We start from the raw sequence: 16,077 nt of genomic DNA, 5'->3' as shown, positions 1-16,077 counted from the left end.
AAATTTATATGGCAACGGGGTGAGGATATAGAGCTTAGCAAGTGACTAACATATCTATGATGAAAGAGGACAGTTTCAAACAAATAAGGTACCAAATACAAGGTAGGGATACAATAGTTCATAGATAGCCACTTATCGAATGCAGAATTACTATATCATTTCGTTCGAAGTATGTTTTGTTCATAATAATTGAGTAGAGATTAATTGGAGCAACTCACTGACGTAAGGAGTATTTCGAGGCATAGCGTTTGAAATGTTATAGAACATATCAATTGCATATGAAGCATTTTGGAGCATATCAAGGGCGTATAAATGTTTCAGAATATATCAATGACATATGAAATATTTCGGAGTATATCAATGGCAGATGAAACATTTCGAAGCATATCAATGGTGGATGAAATATTTTGGAACATATCAATGACTTATGAAATGTTTCGGAGCATATCAATAACAAACGAAACATTTCAGAGTATATCAATAGCATAGGAAGCATTTCGGAGTATATCAATGGCATGGGAAGCATTTCAGAGCATATAAATAGTGTATGAAAAGTTTCAGATGCATAATAAAATATTTCGGTATATATCAAAGAACAAATACGAAACAGAAGCTCAAACGCCACATATGATGTTTCTCATATTTCATTCTTATCCAGAGCACATATAGAAGCACATAACGAAATCTCTGGACATCATGTCAAACAAATAGATGGTGAAGTAGGATCATAACATAATATGGTCCATCCATTTCTGAATAACCACCAAACATAATCTAGAGGATCGTGGGCTCTAAGCACATACCCTTTACTATTTCTGGCAACATTTCATATTATCCCACAAATACTAGAGTACAAAAGGGTATTGTGAATAATAAATTGGGACATATCGGAAACACATGCGGAATAACGGACTGCATGTGCCTATACAAAACATTATGATACAAACATTAACTTTACATAAGATATTGGCTGAAATTAATTTCCAAAGAGATGAAATAAGAATAGATCGATTTTGATAGAATTTGAGAGGCACATTGCATGAATTATTTAAATAACCAATTATGCTCCAATTTATACAAATTAGATGTCATTCGAAAGTTGTATTAATCTACATTTAGATAAATCTAGTTTTGTATGAATTGAAATTCCAACATTGAGTTATCAACAGTTTAGTAACCAAAGGTCAGAGAACATTATCTCTATTTTGTAGAATTCATAGAGTTACTTTAAATAGATAATTTAATAGGTATTTATACTTTAAATCATTCAAATCAAATATCCACAAAAAGAAAGACCTATGAATCTATTTTATGATAAATCATATTTTGTATAGATCAGAGTTTTAAATAGAGAGTTATAAGTACAAGAGTACTGAAAGGTCAAAAGCGATAGTCTTTGTCTTATAGATTTTATAGAGTCAATTGAAATAATAGTTTGGATAGGCAAATAGACTCCAAATTTATAATTCTAGGTGTCAAAAGAAAGAAGTATGACCCTATTTTTGGATAAATTTAGTTTTGCCTAAATCCAAAATCGATGCAAAAATTTATGGGTAGAATAATATAAAAAGGTCAAATCTTCAAAAAAATTTAGATTCACAGTTTTGTTCCCAAACGAAAGAAATATCATGTATGAAGCCAAAATCTTCTAAAATTTTTAGGATTAAGATGAAATCTGAGATCAAGAGTTCTGTAGAAAGGGGTTAGAATACTTGTTTTAAACAAATTTGAGTCCTAAAGGTGTGGAATTAATGCAAAATCTCAAGCCAAGGCAAAGATTTTTCTTCCTCTACTTAAATTCATCTTCCTTCTCTTCTCAAACTTAGCATCTTAAGTTTACATTTAGTTTCTCCTTTAAAATATTTGATTTGGCTAATATAAGGATTTTAAGGTGACAAGCATGCATGAAAAAGCCTATATGTCATTCTTAGAATAAACATAGGTGGCACATTTCTTAGGTTAGCTAGTGACATATGTCCTACACTTTTTTTATTAAAATTTAATATGAATCTTTTACAAATCATATCTAATTTTTAATATCTATATTTAGATCCCTATAATACAAATAAGACCTTACAAAATTTTAAAAAATGAGGGGTGTTACATTCTCCTCTCCTTGAAAGAAAATTTTAGTCCTCTAAATTTGTCATACCTCCTTCGACGAAAAGATGAGATCAAGATTGCACCTGGATAGAGGCTATCAATGTCATTGAGTCTTGCTCTTTCTAAATAACATTCAAATTAAAATTTTCTTCTAATAACTTCCATTATTCTGCTAGCATTGGATCAGGCTCACTACATTTCCGCTACGCCACTCTGATTTGATATCCCTGATCAACCTTTTCATCTCACTTAATTAATCAAAAGTATATGAAGTAGGAGGACCAAAGGTCTTCATCATCATAGATTCCTAAAATGCATCAAAGAAAATCTCCATCGATCACTATAGTTCACTATACCTCAATATATTTTACAAATCAAATATATCAAATATCTCAGAGATACTCAAACCATGCTCTGATATCACTTTGACATGCCACAATAATAATTCATTCCTAGATCCAATAACACATTTGAGGATACTAAGAAAACATTAAAGTCATTCACAACCATAACTCCATAATTTATAAAACCTGTGCAATTTAAATTCATATACCACATCATTCGATGAATTATAAAATCTGAAACCAACTCACCAAGGCAAGAACCATCTCATAAATCTACAAGTATGAGATTCTATACAATCACAAAAACTAATATTTATCACATGTTCATATAATTACAAAATTAACTTAACACTCCAAAATCCTGATATGAGAAGTCCTTTAAACTTTTAAAACTCATAAGTTAATATTTACTATGAACATTCCATTAGACACTAAGTACACTTATACAATAAAAACATATCATCCATTAAAGTTTTGGCTAAAGTCTTCTAACTTTCCATAGCCTCAGCCAAATTTAAACATTTTAGTGAGCGACAGGTTATTCTGAAAAATTTATATAGCAACTGGGTAAGCATATAGAGCTCAGCAAGCGACTAACATATTCATGACGAAAGATGACAGTTTTAAACAAATAAGGTACCAAATACAAGGCAAGGATACAACAGTTCATAGATAGCCACTTATCGAATACAGAATTACGATGTCATTTCGTTCGAAGCATGTTTTGTTCATAACAATTGAGTAAAGATTAGTTGAAGCAAATCATTGATATAAGGAGCATTTTGAGACATATAAATGGCGTATGAAATGTTTCGGAACATATCAATTGCATATGAAGCATTTCAAAGCATATCAAAGGCGTATAAAATGTTTCAGAATATATCAATAGTATATGAAACATTTTGTAGTATATTAATGGGGAATGAAATATTTTCAAGCATATCAATGGCGGATGAAATATTTCCGAATATATCAATGGCACATTTCATTCTTATCCAGAGCACATATAGAAGCACATAACCAAATCTCTGGACATCATGTCAAACATATAGATGGTGATACGAGATCTTAACATAATATGGTCCATCCATTTTTGAATGACCACCAAACATAATCTAGAGGATCGTGGGCTCTAAGCACAAAATCTTTACCATTTCTAGCAAAAGTCCAAATAATCCCTTTACTATTTCTGGAAATATTTCATATTATCCCACAAACACTATAGTACAAAAGGGCATTGTGAATAATAAATTAGGATATATCGAAAACACATGCGGAAAAATGGACTGCATGTGCCTATATGAAACATTACGATACAAACATTAACTTTACATAATAGATTCAAGTGTAAAAATAATTGAAGGACAAGAGTATACAGGGATCCAAAACAATAATGTAAAGCTCAAATGATGTAAGTATGTTGGCTAAAATCAATTTCCAAATAAATGAAACAAGAATAGGCGGAATCGATCAAAGCTCAATTCTGATAGAATTTGAGAGGCACATTTCATGAATTATTTAGATAATCAATTATGCTCCAATTTATACAAACTAGATGTCATTCAAAATTTTTATCAATCTAAATTTAGATAAATCAAGTTTTGTAAGAATTGGAGATTCTAATATTTAGTTATCAACAGTTTAATAACTAAAGGTCAAAGAATATTTTCTCTATTTTATATAATTTATATAGTTGATTTGAACAGATGTTTCAATAGGCATTTACCAAATCATTCAAATCGGATATGCCTAGAAAGATCTCTAGTTTAGTTTCTGATAAATCATATTTTGTATATATCAGAGTTTTAAATGGAGAGTTATAATCAACAGAGTATTGAAAGGTCAAAACCAATAGTCTTTATCTTATAGATTTCATAGGGTTAATTGAAATAACAGTTTAGATAGGCAAATAGACTCCAAATTTACCATTCTATTGTTAAAAGAAAGAAGTATAAGTCTATTTTCAGATAAATTTAACTTTGCCTAAATCCAAAATCGGTGCAGAAAGTTATGGGTAAAACAATACAGAAAGGTCAAATCTTCAAAAAAATTTAGATTCACAATTTTATTCCCAAACGAAAGAAATATCATGTATAAAGCTAAAATCTTTCAAAATTTTCAGGATTAAGATGAAAGAGATCAAGAGTTCTGTAAGAAGGGGTAGAATACTTGTCTTAAACAAATTTGAGTCCCAAAGTTGTGGAATTGATGTAAAATCTCAAGCCAAGGCAAAGCTTTTTCTTCATCTACTTCAATTCATCTTCCTTCTCTTCTCAAACTTACGCAGCAGCATCTTAAGTTTATATTTAGTTTCTCATTTAAAGTATTTAATTTTACTAATATAAGGATTTCAAGGTGGCAAGCATACATGAAAGAAGTCTATGTGTCATTCTTAGAACAAACATAGGTGGCACCCTTCTTAAGTTAGCTAGTGACATGTGACTTACAATATTTTTTTGTTAAAATTTAATTTGAATCTTTTACAAATCATATCTAATTTTTAATATTTTATTTAGGTCCTTGTATTACAAATAAGATATTACAAAATTTTTAAAAATGAGGAGTGTTACACTCTCCCCTCCTTGAAAGAAAATTTTAGTTCTCTATATTTGTCATACCTCCTTCGATGAAAAGATAAGATCAAGATTGCACCTGGATAGAGGCTATCAATGTCATTGAGTCTTGCTCTTTCCAAATAACATTCAAATTAAAATTTTCTTCTAATAACTTCCATTGTTCTACTAGTATTGTATCAGGCTCACTACGCTTTTGTTGTGCCACTCTGATTTGATATCCTCGATCAACCTTTTCATCTCACTTAATTAATCAAAAGTATATGAAGTCGGAAGACCAAAGGTCCTCATCATCATAGATTCTTAAAATACATCAAAGAAAATTTTCATCAATCACTATAGTTCACTATACCTCAATATATTTTGCACATCAAACATATCAAATATCTTAGAGATCCTCAAACCATGCTCTGATACTACTCTATCATGCCACAAAAATAATCCATTCTAGGATCCAATCACACATTTGAGGATATTGAGAAAACATTTAAATCATTCACAACCATAATTTCATAATTCATAAACCCTGCGCAGTTTAAATTTATAAACCACATCACTCGATGAATTATAAAATCTGAAACCGACTCACTAAGATAAGAACCACCTCATAAATCCACAAGTATGAGATTCTATACAATCACAAAAACTAATATTACCACATGTTCATATCATTACAAAATTAACTTAACACTCTAAAATTCTAAAATGAGAGGTCCTTTAAACTTTTCCAAAACCTATAAGTTCATATTATCCATCAAAATTTCATTAGATAATAAGTGTACTTATACAACAAAAACATATCTACTACTAAAGGTTTGCCCAAAGTCTTCTAACTTTCCATAGCCTTAGCCCAATTTAAATATTTTAATAAGCGACAAGTTATTCTGAAAATTTTATATAGCAATGAGATGAGCATATAGAGTTCAGTAAGCAACTAATATATCAATGACGAAAGAGAATAATTTTAAACAAATAAGGTATCAAATACAAGGCAGGGATATAATAGTTCATAGATAGCCACTTATCGAATGCAGAATTACGATGTCATTTCGTTCGAAGTATGTTTTATTCATAACAATTGAGTAAAAATTAGTTGGAGCAAATCATTGACGTAAGGAAAATTTTGAGGCATATAAATGGCGTACGAAATGTTACGGAGCATATCAATTGCATATAAAGCATTTCGAAGCATATCAAGGGCATATAAAATATTTCGGAACATATCAATGACATATGAAACATTTCAAAGTATATCAATTGCAGATGAAACATTTCGAAACATATCAATGGCGGATAAAATATTTCAGAATATATCAATGATGTCTGAAATATTTCATAGCATATCAATAACAAATAAAATATTTCGGAGTATATCAAATGATATAGAAAGCATTTCGGAGTATATCAATGGCATATGAAGCATTTCGGAGTATATCAATGGCATATGAAATGTTTCAGAAGCATAAGAAACATTTCAGTAAATATATAAACAAAAAAAAGAAACATAAGCTCAACCGTCGCATATGACGTTGCACACATTTCATTCTTATCTATAGCACATATAGAAGCACATAACAAAATCTCTAAACATCACGTTAAACATATAGATGGTGAAGTGAGACCATAACATAATATGGTCCATCCATTTTTGAATGACCACTAAACATAATCTAGAGCATCGCGGGCTCCAAGCACATACCTTTTACCATTTCTGACAAAAGTCTAAATAATCCCTTTATCATTTCTGGCAATGTTTCATATTATCCCACAAACATTAGAGTACAAAAGAGCATTGTGAACAATAAATTGGGAGATATCAGAAACACATGTGGAACAGCAGACTGCATGTGCCTATACGAAACATTGTGATACAAACATAAACTTTACAGAATAGATTCAAGTATACAAATAATTGAAAGACAAGAGTATACAAAAATTTAAAATAATAATGTGAAGCTTAACTGAAGTAACGATGTTGGCTGAAATCAATTTCCAAATATATGAAACAAGAATAGGTGGAATCGATCAAAGCTTAATTCTGATAGAATTTGAGAGGCACATTGCATGAATTATTTGAATAATCAATTACACTCCAATTTATACAAAAGATGTCATTAAAAAGTTGTATCAATCTAAATTTAGATAAATCTAATTTTGTATGAATTGAAGATTCGAGTTATCAACAGTTTAGTACCCAAAGATCAGAGAACATTATCTCTATTTTACAGAATTCATAAAATTGATTTAAATAGATGTTTTAATAGGCATTTATGCTTCAAATCATTCAAATCAGATATGCATAAAAAGATCTATAAGTCTAATTTTTTATAAATCATATTTTGTATAGACCATAAGTCTAAATAGAGAGTTATAAGCATAAGAGTACTAAAAGGTCAAAACCGATAATCTCTTTCTTATAGATTTTATAGGGTCAATTGAAATAATAGTTTAAATAGGCAAATAGACTCCAAATTTATAATTCTATATGTTAAAAGAAAGAAGTATGAGTCTATTTTCGGATAAATTTAGTTTTGTATAAATCAAAAATCGATGCAGAAAGTTATGGGTAGAATAATATAGAAAGGTCAAATCTTCAAAAAAATTTAGATTCACAGTTTTGTTCCCAAATGAAAGAAATATCATGTATGAAGTCAAAATCTTTCAAAATTTTCAAGATTAAGATGAAATTAGAGATCAAGAGTTCTGTAGAAAGGGGTTAGAATACTTGCCTTAAACAAATTTGAGTCTTAAAGGTGTGGAATTGATGCAAAATCTCAAGCCAAGGCAAAGCTTTTTTTTCCTCTACTTCAATTCATCTTCCTTCTCTTCTCAAACTTACACTGCAACATCTTAAGTTTACATTTAGTTTCTCCTTTAAAACATTTGATTTGGCTAATATAAGAATTTTAAGGTGGCAAACATGCATGAAAAAGCCTGTGTCATTCTTAGAACAAACATAGGTGACACCCTTCTTAGGTTAACTAGTGACATTTGTCCTACATTTTTTTATTAAAACTTAATATGAATATTTTATAAATCATATCTAATTTTTAATATTTATATTTCGATTCCTATATTACAAATAAGACCTTACCAAATTATCAAAAATGAGGGGTGTTACACTCTCCCCTCTTTGAAAAAAAATTTTAATCCTCTAAATTTGTCATACCTCCTTCGACGAAAAAATGATATCAAGATTGCACCTGGATAGAGGCTATCAATGTCATTGAGTCTTGCTATTCCCAAATAACATTCAAATTAAAATTTTCTTCTAATAACTTCCATTGTTCTGCTAGCATTGAACTAGTCTTACTATGCTTCAATTATACCACTCTGATTTGATATCCCCGATCAACCCTTTCATCTCACTTAATTAATCAAAGGTCCTCATCATTATAAATTCCTGAAATACATCGAAGAAAATTTCTATTGATATCTATAGTTCACTATACCTCAATATATTTTGCACATCAAACATATCAAATATCTCAGAGATCCTCAAACCATGCGTTGATACCACTCTGTCATGTCACAACAATAATCAATTCCAGGAGCCAATCATACATTTGAGGATACTGAGAAAACGTTCAAGTCATTCATAACCATGATTCTATAATTTATAAAACCTGTACAATTTAAATTCATATATCACATCACTCGATGAATCATAAAATTTAAAACCAACTCACCAAGACAAGAACCACCTCATAAATCCACAAGTATGAGATTTTATACAATCACAAAAACCAATATTTACCACATGTTTATATCATTATAAAATTAACTTAACACTCCAAAATCCTAACATTAGAGATCCTTTAAACTTTTAAAAACTCATAAGTTTATATTTACCATCAACATTCCATTAGACACTAAGTGTACTTATACAACAAAAACATATCATCCACTAAAGGATTACCCAAAGTCTTCTAACTTTCCACAGCCTCAGCCCAATTTAAACATTTTAGTGAGCGACAAACTATCCTGAAAAATTTATATAGCAATGGGGTGAGCATATAGAGTTCAGCAAGCGACTAACATATCTATGATGAAAGATGATAGTTTTAAACAAGTAAGGTACCAAATATAAGGTAAGGATATAAGAGTTTATAGATAGCCATCTATCAATTGCATAATTATGATGTCATTTCATTTGAAGCATGTTTTATTCATAACTATTGAGTAGAGATTAGTTAGAGCAAATCATTGATGTAAGGAGCACTTCGAGGCATATCAATGACGTACGAAATATTACGAAGCATATCAATTGCATATGAAGCATTTCGAAGCATATCAAGGGCATTTAAAATGTTTTAAAATATATCAATGACATATAAAATATTTCAGAACATATCAATGACAGATGAAACATTTCGAAGCATATCAATGACGGATAAAATATTTCGGAACATATTAATGGCTTATGAAATATTTCGGAGCATATCAATAACAAATGAAACATTTCGAAGTATATCAATAATATAAGAAGCATTTCGGAGCATATTAATAGCATGAGAAGCATTTCAAAGCATATTAATAGTGTATGAAATGTTTTAGAAGAATAAGAAACATTTCGGTATATATCAAAGAACAAATACGAAACAGAAGCTCAAACATCGCATATGACGTTGCACACATTTCATTCTTATCCAGAGCACATATAAAAGCACATAACCAAATATCTAGACATCATGTCAAACACATAGATGGTGAAGTGGAATCATAACATTATATGATTCATTCATTTCTAAATGACCACCAAACATAATCTAGAGCATCACGGGCTCTAAGCACATACTCTTTATCATTTCTAGCAAAGGTCTAAATAATCATTTTACCATTTCTGGCAAAGTATCATATTATCCCACAAATACTAAAGTATAAAAGGATATTATGAATAATTAATTGGGATATATCGGAAACACATGCAAAATAATAAATTGCATGTGCTTATACGAAACATTACGATACAAACATTAACTTTACATAATAGATTCAGATGTAAAAATAATTAAAAGACAATAGTATACATGGATCCAAAACAGTAATGTAAAGCTCAACTAATGTAAGGATGTTGGCTGAAATCAATTTCCAAAGAGAAAACAAGAATATATGGAATCCATCAAAGCTCGATTCTGATAAAATTTGAGAGGCACATTGCATGAATTATTTGGATTACCAATTATGCTTCAATTTATACAAATTTGATATCATTCGAAAGTTGTATTAATCTAGATTTAGATAAATTAAGTTTTGTATGAATTGAAGATTCTAACATTGAGTTATCAACAGTTTAGTAACCAAAGGTCAGAGAATATTATCTTTGTTTTATACAATTGATAGAGTTTGTTTGAATAGATGTTTCAATAGACATTTATGCTCTAAATCATTTAAATTAGATATATACAGAAAGATCTATTCAGATATACACATAAAGATATGAGTCTAGTTTATGATAAATCATATTTTGCATATATCAGAGTTTTTAACAATGTTATAATTAACAGAGTACTGAAAGGTCAAAACTGATAGTCTCTATCTTACAAATTTCATAGGGTCAATTAAAACAATAGTTTGGATAGGAAAATAGACTCCAAATTTACCATTTTAGATGTCAAAAAATTAGTTTTGCTTGAATCCAAAATCGATGCATAAAGTTATGGCTAGAACAATATAGAAAAGTCAAATCTTTGAAAAATTCCAGATTCACAGTTTTGTTCCTAAACAAAATAAATATCTTATATAAAGCTAATATCTTCCAAAATTTTCAAGATTAAGATGAAATCAGAGATCAAGAATTCTATAAGAAGGGGTTAGAATACTTATCTTAAACAAATTTGAGCCTCAGAAGTGTGGAATTGATACAAAATCTAAAGCCATGGCAAAAATTTTTCTTCCTCTACTTCAATTCCTCTTCCTTCTCTTCTTAAACTTACGCTGTAGCATCTTAAGTTTATATTTAGTTTCTCCTTTAAAGCATTTGATTTGGCTAATATAAGGATTTCAATATGGCAAGCATGTATGAAAGAAGCCTATGTGTCATTCTTAAAATAAACATAGGTGACACCCTTCTTGGGTTAGCTAGTGACACATGTTCTACATTTTTTTTTTGTTAAAACTTAATATGAATCTTTTATAAATCATATCTAATTTTTAATATTTATATTTAGGTCTCGACATTACAAATAAGACTTTACAAAATTTTCAAAAATGAAGGGTGTTACACTATAGCCCCTGGACATCCAATGACAACACGCTCCAAAAATGGTATCGTTAAACTACGATAAATCTTTGACTTACATGTTATCACAAAATGCTCGTTAGAGAATAATGAATCTACCATAATTAATCAAGCCCAAAAATCTCCATACTAGCGTAAAACCATGTGTGAAGATATGATGCCCACCTCCATAATTCTACATGGACCCTTGTACCCTCTCATCTCACACAAAATATCATCGGGTGTAAGTGGGTCTTTCGAATTAAGCGAAACCCAAATAGATCTATTGCCAGATATAAAGCATATCTAGTGACTAAAGGGTTTCATCAATGTTCTGGTATTGACTTTACGGAGACATTTAGTCCCGTTGTTAAACCCACAACTATCTGACTTATTTTGAGTTTGGCCATCTCAAAATGCTGGCATTTACGACAACTCAATATTAACAATGTCTTTTTACATAAGACGCTAACTGATGATGTCTTCATGTAGCAACCTCTTGGCTTCATCCACCCTCAGTATTCAATGCATGTTTGTAAACTACAAAAAGCTATTTATGGACTTCGTCAAACTCCAAGAGCTTGGTACACTAAACTTGGCTCATTTTTTATATCAATTGGCTTCATCAACTCCAAGTTTGATACCTCACTATTTCTCCGTCATCAAAGTGGTAATACAATTTATCTCCTGGTATATGTGGATGCTATTATTATCATGGGCAATAATCCTATGGAAATCAAGGCATTCCTCAAGCATTTATCATATTGATTCTCTCTTAAAGATCTAGGAACCTTGAACTACTTTTTGAGAGTGAAAGCAACATACATATCTTCAGGACTCTTCCTATCATAAAGAAAGTATATTTAAGATCTATTATCAATTATGAACATGTAAGATGTAAAAGCAATTACAACCCCTCTGTCTACTGGCGAGTCACTCAAACTATGTAATGAAAGCCCTGCTACAGACCCAACTCAATACCGCCAAGTACTTGGCTTCTTACAGTAGTTATCTCTCACCCACCCGGATATCTTATTTGTAGTTAATAAATTATCACAATTCATGCATCGGTCGTCGCATTGGTCTGCAATTAAACGAATCTTATGATATCTTCATGGGACCCTCAATCATGATCTCTTTTTTCATAAACACTCCCCCCTTCATCTCCATGCCTTTGTTGATGCTGATTGGATAGGAAACTTTGATGATAGAATATCCACATCGGGGTATATTATCTTTTTTGGAGCTAATCTAATCAGTTGGAGTTCTAAGAAGTAAAAGATAATTGCACGATCTACAATTAAAGCTGAATACCGTGCTATTGCAACTGCTACTACAAAACTCAATTGGGTTATAAATCTACTCAAAGAACTTGACATCAACTCCACCTCTACTCCTATAATATATTGTGATAATGTTGGCGCCACGTACTTATGCGCCAATCCAGTATTACACTCACACATGAAACATATAACTATCGACTTTCACTTCGTACGAGAACAAGTTGTCAGATATCAACTACGTGTTTCTCACGTACATACAGTTGATCAACTATCAAACTCACTCACGAAGCCTCTGACCCGCAAACTATTTTCATCGCATCGGTCTAAGATCGACATCCTTGACAGGAGCACTATCTTACGGGAGCATGATAACAACTAAGATTTTCAAAGATAACAGTTGAGATTTCTCCAACTATATGAGGAAATATTGCTACTCTGTTGAGGAAAATCCTCCTCTTTATGTATATAAATAGAGAGCACCATATCAAACACATATCATTTTTGTTTTATTCATATTCTTAATAGAATTGCCCTATGTTGAGCCGGTGTGGGCGGTGTTGGTGGACACATCAATGAAGGTGTTGACTTGATGGAATAGAAGGGGTGCCATAGCAGCAGTGAGGGCTGCAAGATTAGAGATGCTTTAGTCGAGGAGAAAGTGGCTATAGCTATGATACCATGTTAGACATAAAATACGAAGAAGATTGTTTTCAAGTTTGATACGAGGCTCCCTATTTATACACATTAGGAGGGAAGATTTTTCTCAACAGAACTCCGATATTTCCTCATGTAGTTAAGAAAATATTGGCTATTATCAAGGCTATTATGAAGAAAAATCTTAACTGCTATGGCCAATGTCTTTGAGTGTACATCAATCAAATATTGCATGTAGGAATGAGAAAATGTCTAAATCAATGTACATGCACCTTAATTAAGTAGCAACCAACGGATGAAGGACAGTTAGGGCTGTGAAATTAGATGTAATGCCAACTTGTGTTACCTGTTGGTGTCTCACTTTGGCCATTCGAATTAATCGTCTATGCTTCCATCTCGGCAGTCGGGACACACAGCTGTTGAAGAAATCAGAAAACCGGAAGCAATAAGTTTCTTCTTTGATGTATTTTACCTTTTTAAGTGAAGTGAAAATGAAAATTCACAATATTTCTGCGGATGAGAATGCTTAAAACAAAGCCTCTGCAGAGGTAGCTAATGGCATTTGTAGATCACTTTAAAGGGCATGCAATAAAAGGTAGTACCTGTGGCGGCCGTCTTATCCACCTGAAGAGTAGGGCGGAGGCTCGCTAGATCTGCGGAAGTAGGTTCATTCGTTATATTGTTTCCTCCCAAACCAATAAATGCCAGTTGTGGCGATAGATCGGTTATGGGGATCGGCAGTTCCCCCTCCAGCTTGTTGTGTGACAGGTCCAAGGTGTGAAGGTGTTTGCAGTTGGCTAAGGAAGCGAAGAACTCCCAGTCCTCCTTTGTCTTGGCTTCCAAGCTGTTATCTCGTACGCTCAGGGATTGCAGATGCACTAGGTTGCCTATATCCCCAGGCACAGGTCCACTAAATCTGTTGTGTGCCAAAACGATCTCTCTAAGCATGCCAGCATGCGGAAGCGAGGCGGGAAGATGACCCTCAAAATTGTTGTTGTTTGCTTGAAGGACTTGGAGATGGACAAGCGTGTCGCCCATATCGGAAGGGAATGAACCCGAGAATTGGTTATGCCCCAGGTACAAGTGAGTGAGGGTCGAGAGGTGGAAGATGGAGGTCGGGATTGCACCTGTAAGGTTGTTGCGTGTCACGGACAAGTGCTGAAGGGCAGGGAGACTTGCTAGGCTGGAGGGCAGGGTGCCCGTCAGTCGATTTTCACCAAGATCCAAGTGCGTGAGCGACGAGAGATCGCCCAGGGAAGGAGGGATTCTCCCGGCGAGATTGTTGTCATGGAGACTAAGGATCACGAGCTTGTGGAGTGCACCCATCTTCGCCGGGATTTCCCCAGTCAGCCTGTTCGAACCTAGAAGGAGCGACTCGAGGTAGACCAGATTACTGAACTCCGGCGGGAGTTTGCCTTGCAGGTGGTTGTGGGAGAGGTTGAGGAACTGAAGGTTGGTCAGGTTGCCGATTTCAGGAGATATGGAGCCTGAGAGGCCAAGCTCGGATAGGTCGAGGACGGTCACCCTGCCGGGACCGTCGCATGATACCCCTCGCCACTGGCAGTAGTCGTCGTCGCCGCCCCACGAGGACAAGACATTGAAAGGGTCCAAACGATCGCGGACGGAGACGAGAGCGGCGCGGTCGGTCGTTGCACCGGTGACGGGAGCAGCTAGCCCCGAGAAAAGGTTTGCTAGGAGGAGGAGGAGGAGGAGTGGAAAGGCGGTACACATTTGGCGCAAGGACAACATCGGAACGGAGGAGAAGGGGGAGGAGGCGAAGGAGAAGAAAGAAGCGGCCTGAATAGACGAAGAGACGGAATAGACGAAGGACAACATGGTTTTAAATTGGTTCAAATTACAATCTTATATATATATATATATATATATATATATATATATATATATATATATATATATATATATATATATATATATATATATATATATATATATATATATATATATATATATATATATATATATCACCTTTGTAAATAAATGAAATAGAGAGAGAAGATCAACTAAGTATGCATGGTCATATCAAAGAGGAGTTAATCATTTATATGGAGCTCAAATCCATGATCATAATGATGACACTTGCATGTAATTATTATTAAATTTATGCTGCCCACGGCCTAATCGACACGCTATTATATCTTTGATACAATGGATGAAAAAAAAAGAAGATAACATCTCTAACCCTCTCATAATTACATATGCTGTCATCGATTTAGTCTGACCAAATCAGTTTAATCAGATCATATTAACTTAAACCTATTAGAAATCATTCCATACGCTCAGTTCATCCATCTCCAACACAAGCATCCACTATGTCTTATGCATCCTTACTCTAATGGGTATTGACCATTCGACCATTTTAAAAAGTGTTTGCCACCCATTTAAAGTTTTGGGATTACTGAAAATCCAATAAAAAATCATTATTATAATGTCAAAACACGTCTCTGTTAGCCTAATGCCTAATCAATCTTTATGCCATATTCTTCTCTTTATATTTAGCTTTTAGCATATTATGACTACGTGATATGGCCAGGTTTTTTGGTCGAAGAAGCTTTTACAGCCCTCATCGAGATTTAGAAAGTGGCTACCAAACCGATGAATAGAATGGTTGAGGAGTGAAGAGAGAAGGATGTGCAAAGACCAACTTAATGTTGACCTACAATTCATGGGATATGTGATGTGCCATGAAGTCACGACGACGCCTTAGCTATTTGAACTACCATGCTAGACGTTCGAGTGCAAGAAATAAGAAACACTTGTATTCTCGTTGTTATACGAAGGACGGCTTAGGATCGAAAGAGAGTGATCCGTCTTCCGAAAATATTTTTGAGTTTGAGATGAAGAGAGATCGAGAGGGAATAATCCTATGTCGTTGAGGATTG

General features: G+C 32.9%; 1 protein-coding gene across 5 annotated transcripts in view; it reads right to left on the bottom strand.

Moving 5' to 3' along the window:
• The window catches only part of LOC103981725 (receptor kinase-like protein Xa21), a 31,832-nt gene extending 16,809 nt beyond the window's left edge, over positions 1–15,023 (bottom strand). For 3 of the 5 annotated variants that reach the window (XR_010501175.1, XM_018824263.2, XM_018824267.2), the window contains exons 1-2: positions 13,780–15,023; positions 13,524–13,593 (exon numbers count right to left, since the gene is read on the bottom strand). Coding sequence is in view for 4 of the 5 variants with exons in the window: in XM_018824263.2 (XP_018679808.2) it covers positions 13,553–13,593; positions 13,780–15,013 (1,275 nt within the window). In the remaining variant the exon portion in view is untranslated. The other 2 variants (XM_009398464.3, XM_018824264.2) reach the window with 2 other exon arrangements.
• Between the last annotated feature and the right edge of the window lie 1,054 nt (positions 15,024–16,077).

This window comes from Musa acuminata, chromosome BXJ1-4 (assembly GCF_036884655.1).
Source record: "Musa acuminata AAA Group cultivar baxijiao chromosome BXJ1-4, Cavendish_Baxijiao_AAA, whole genome shotgun sequence".
NCBI classification, from domain to species: Eukaryota; Viridiplantae; Streptophyta; class Magnoliopsida; order Zingiberales; family Musaceae; genus Musa; species Musa acuminata.
Note: the sequence above shows the minus strand (reverse complement) of the source record. Positions and strands in the feature narration are given on the sequence as shown.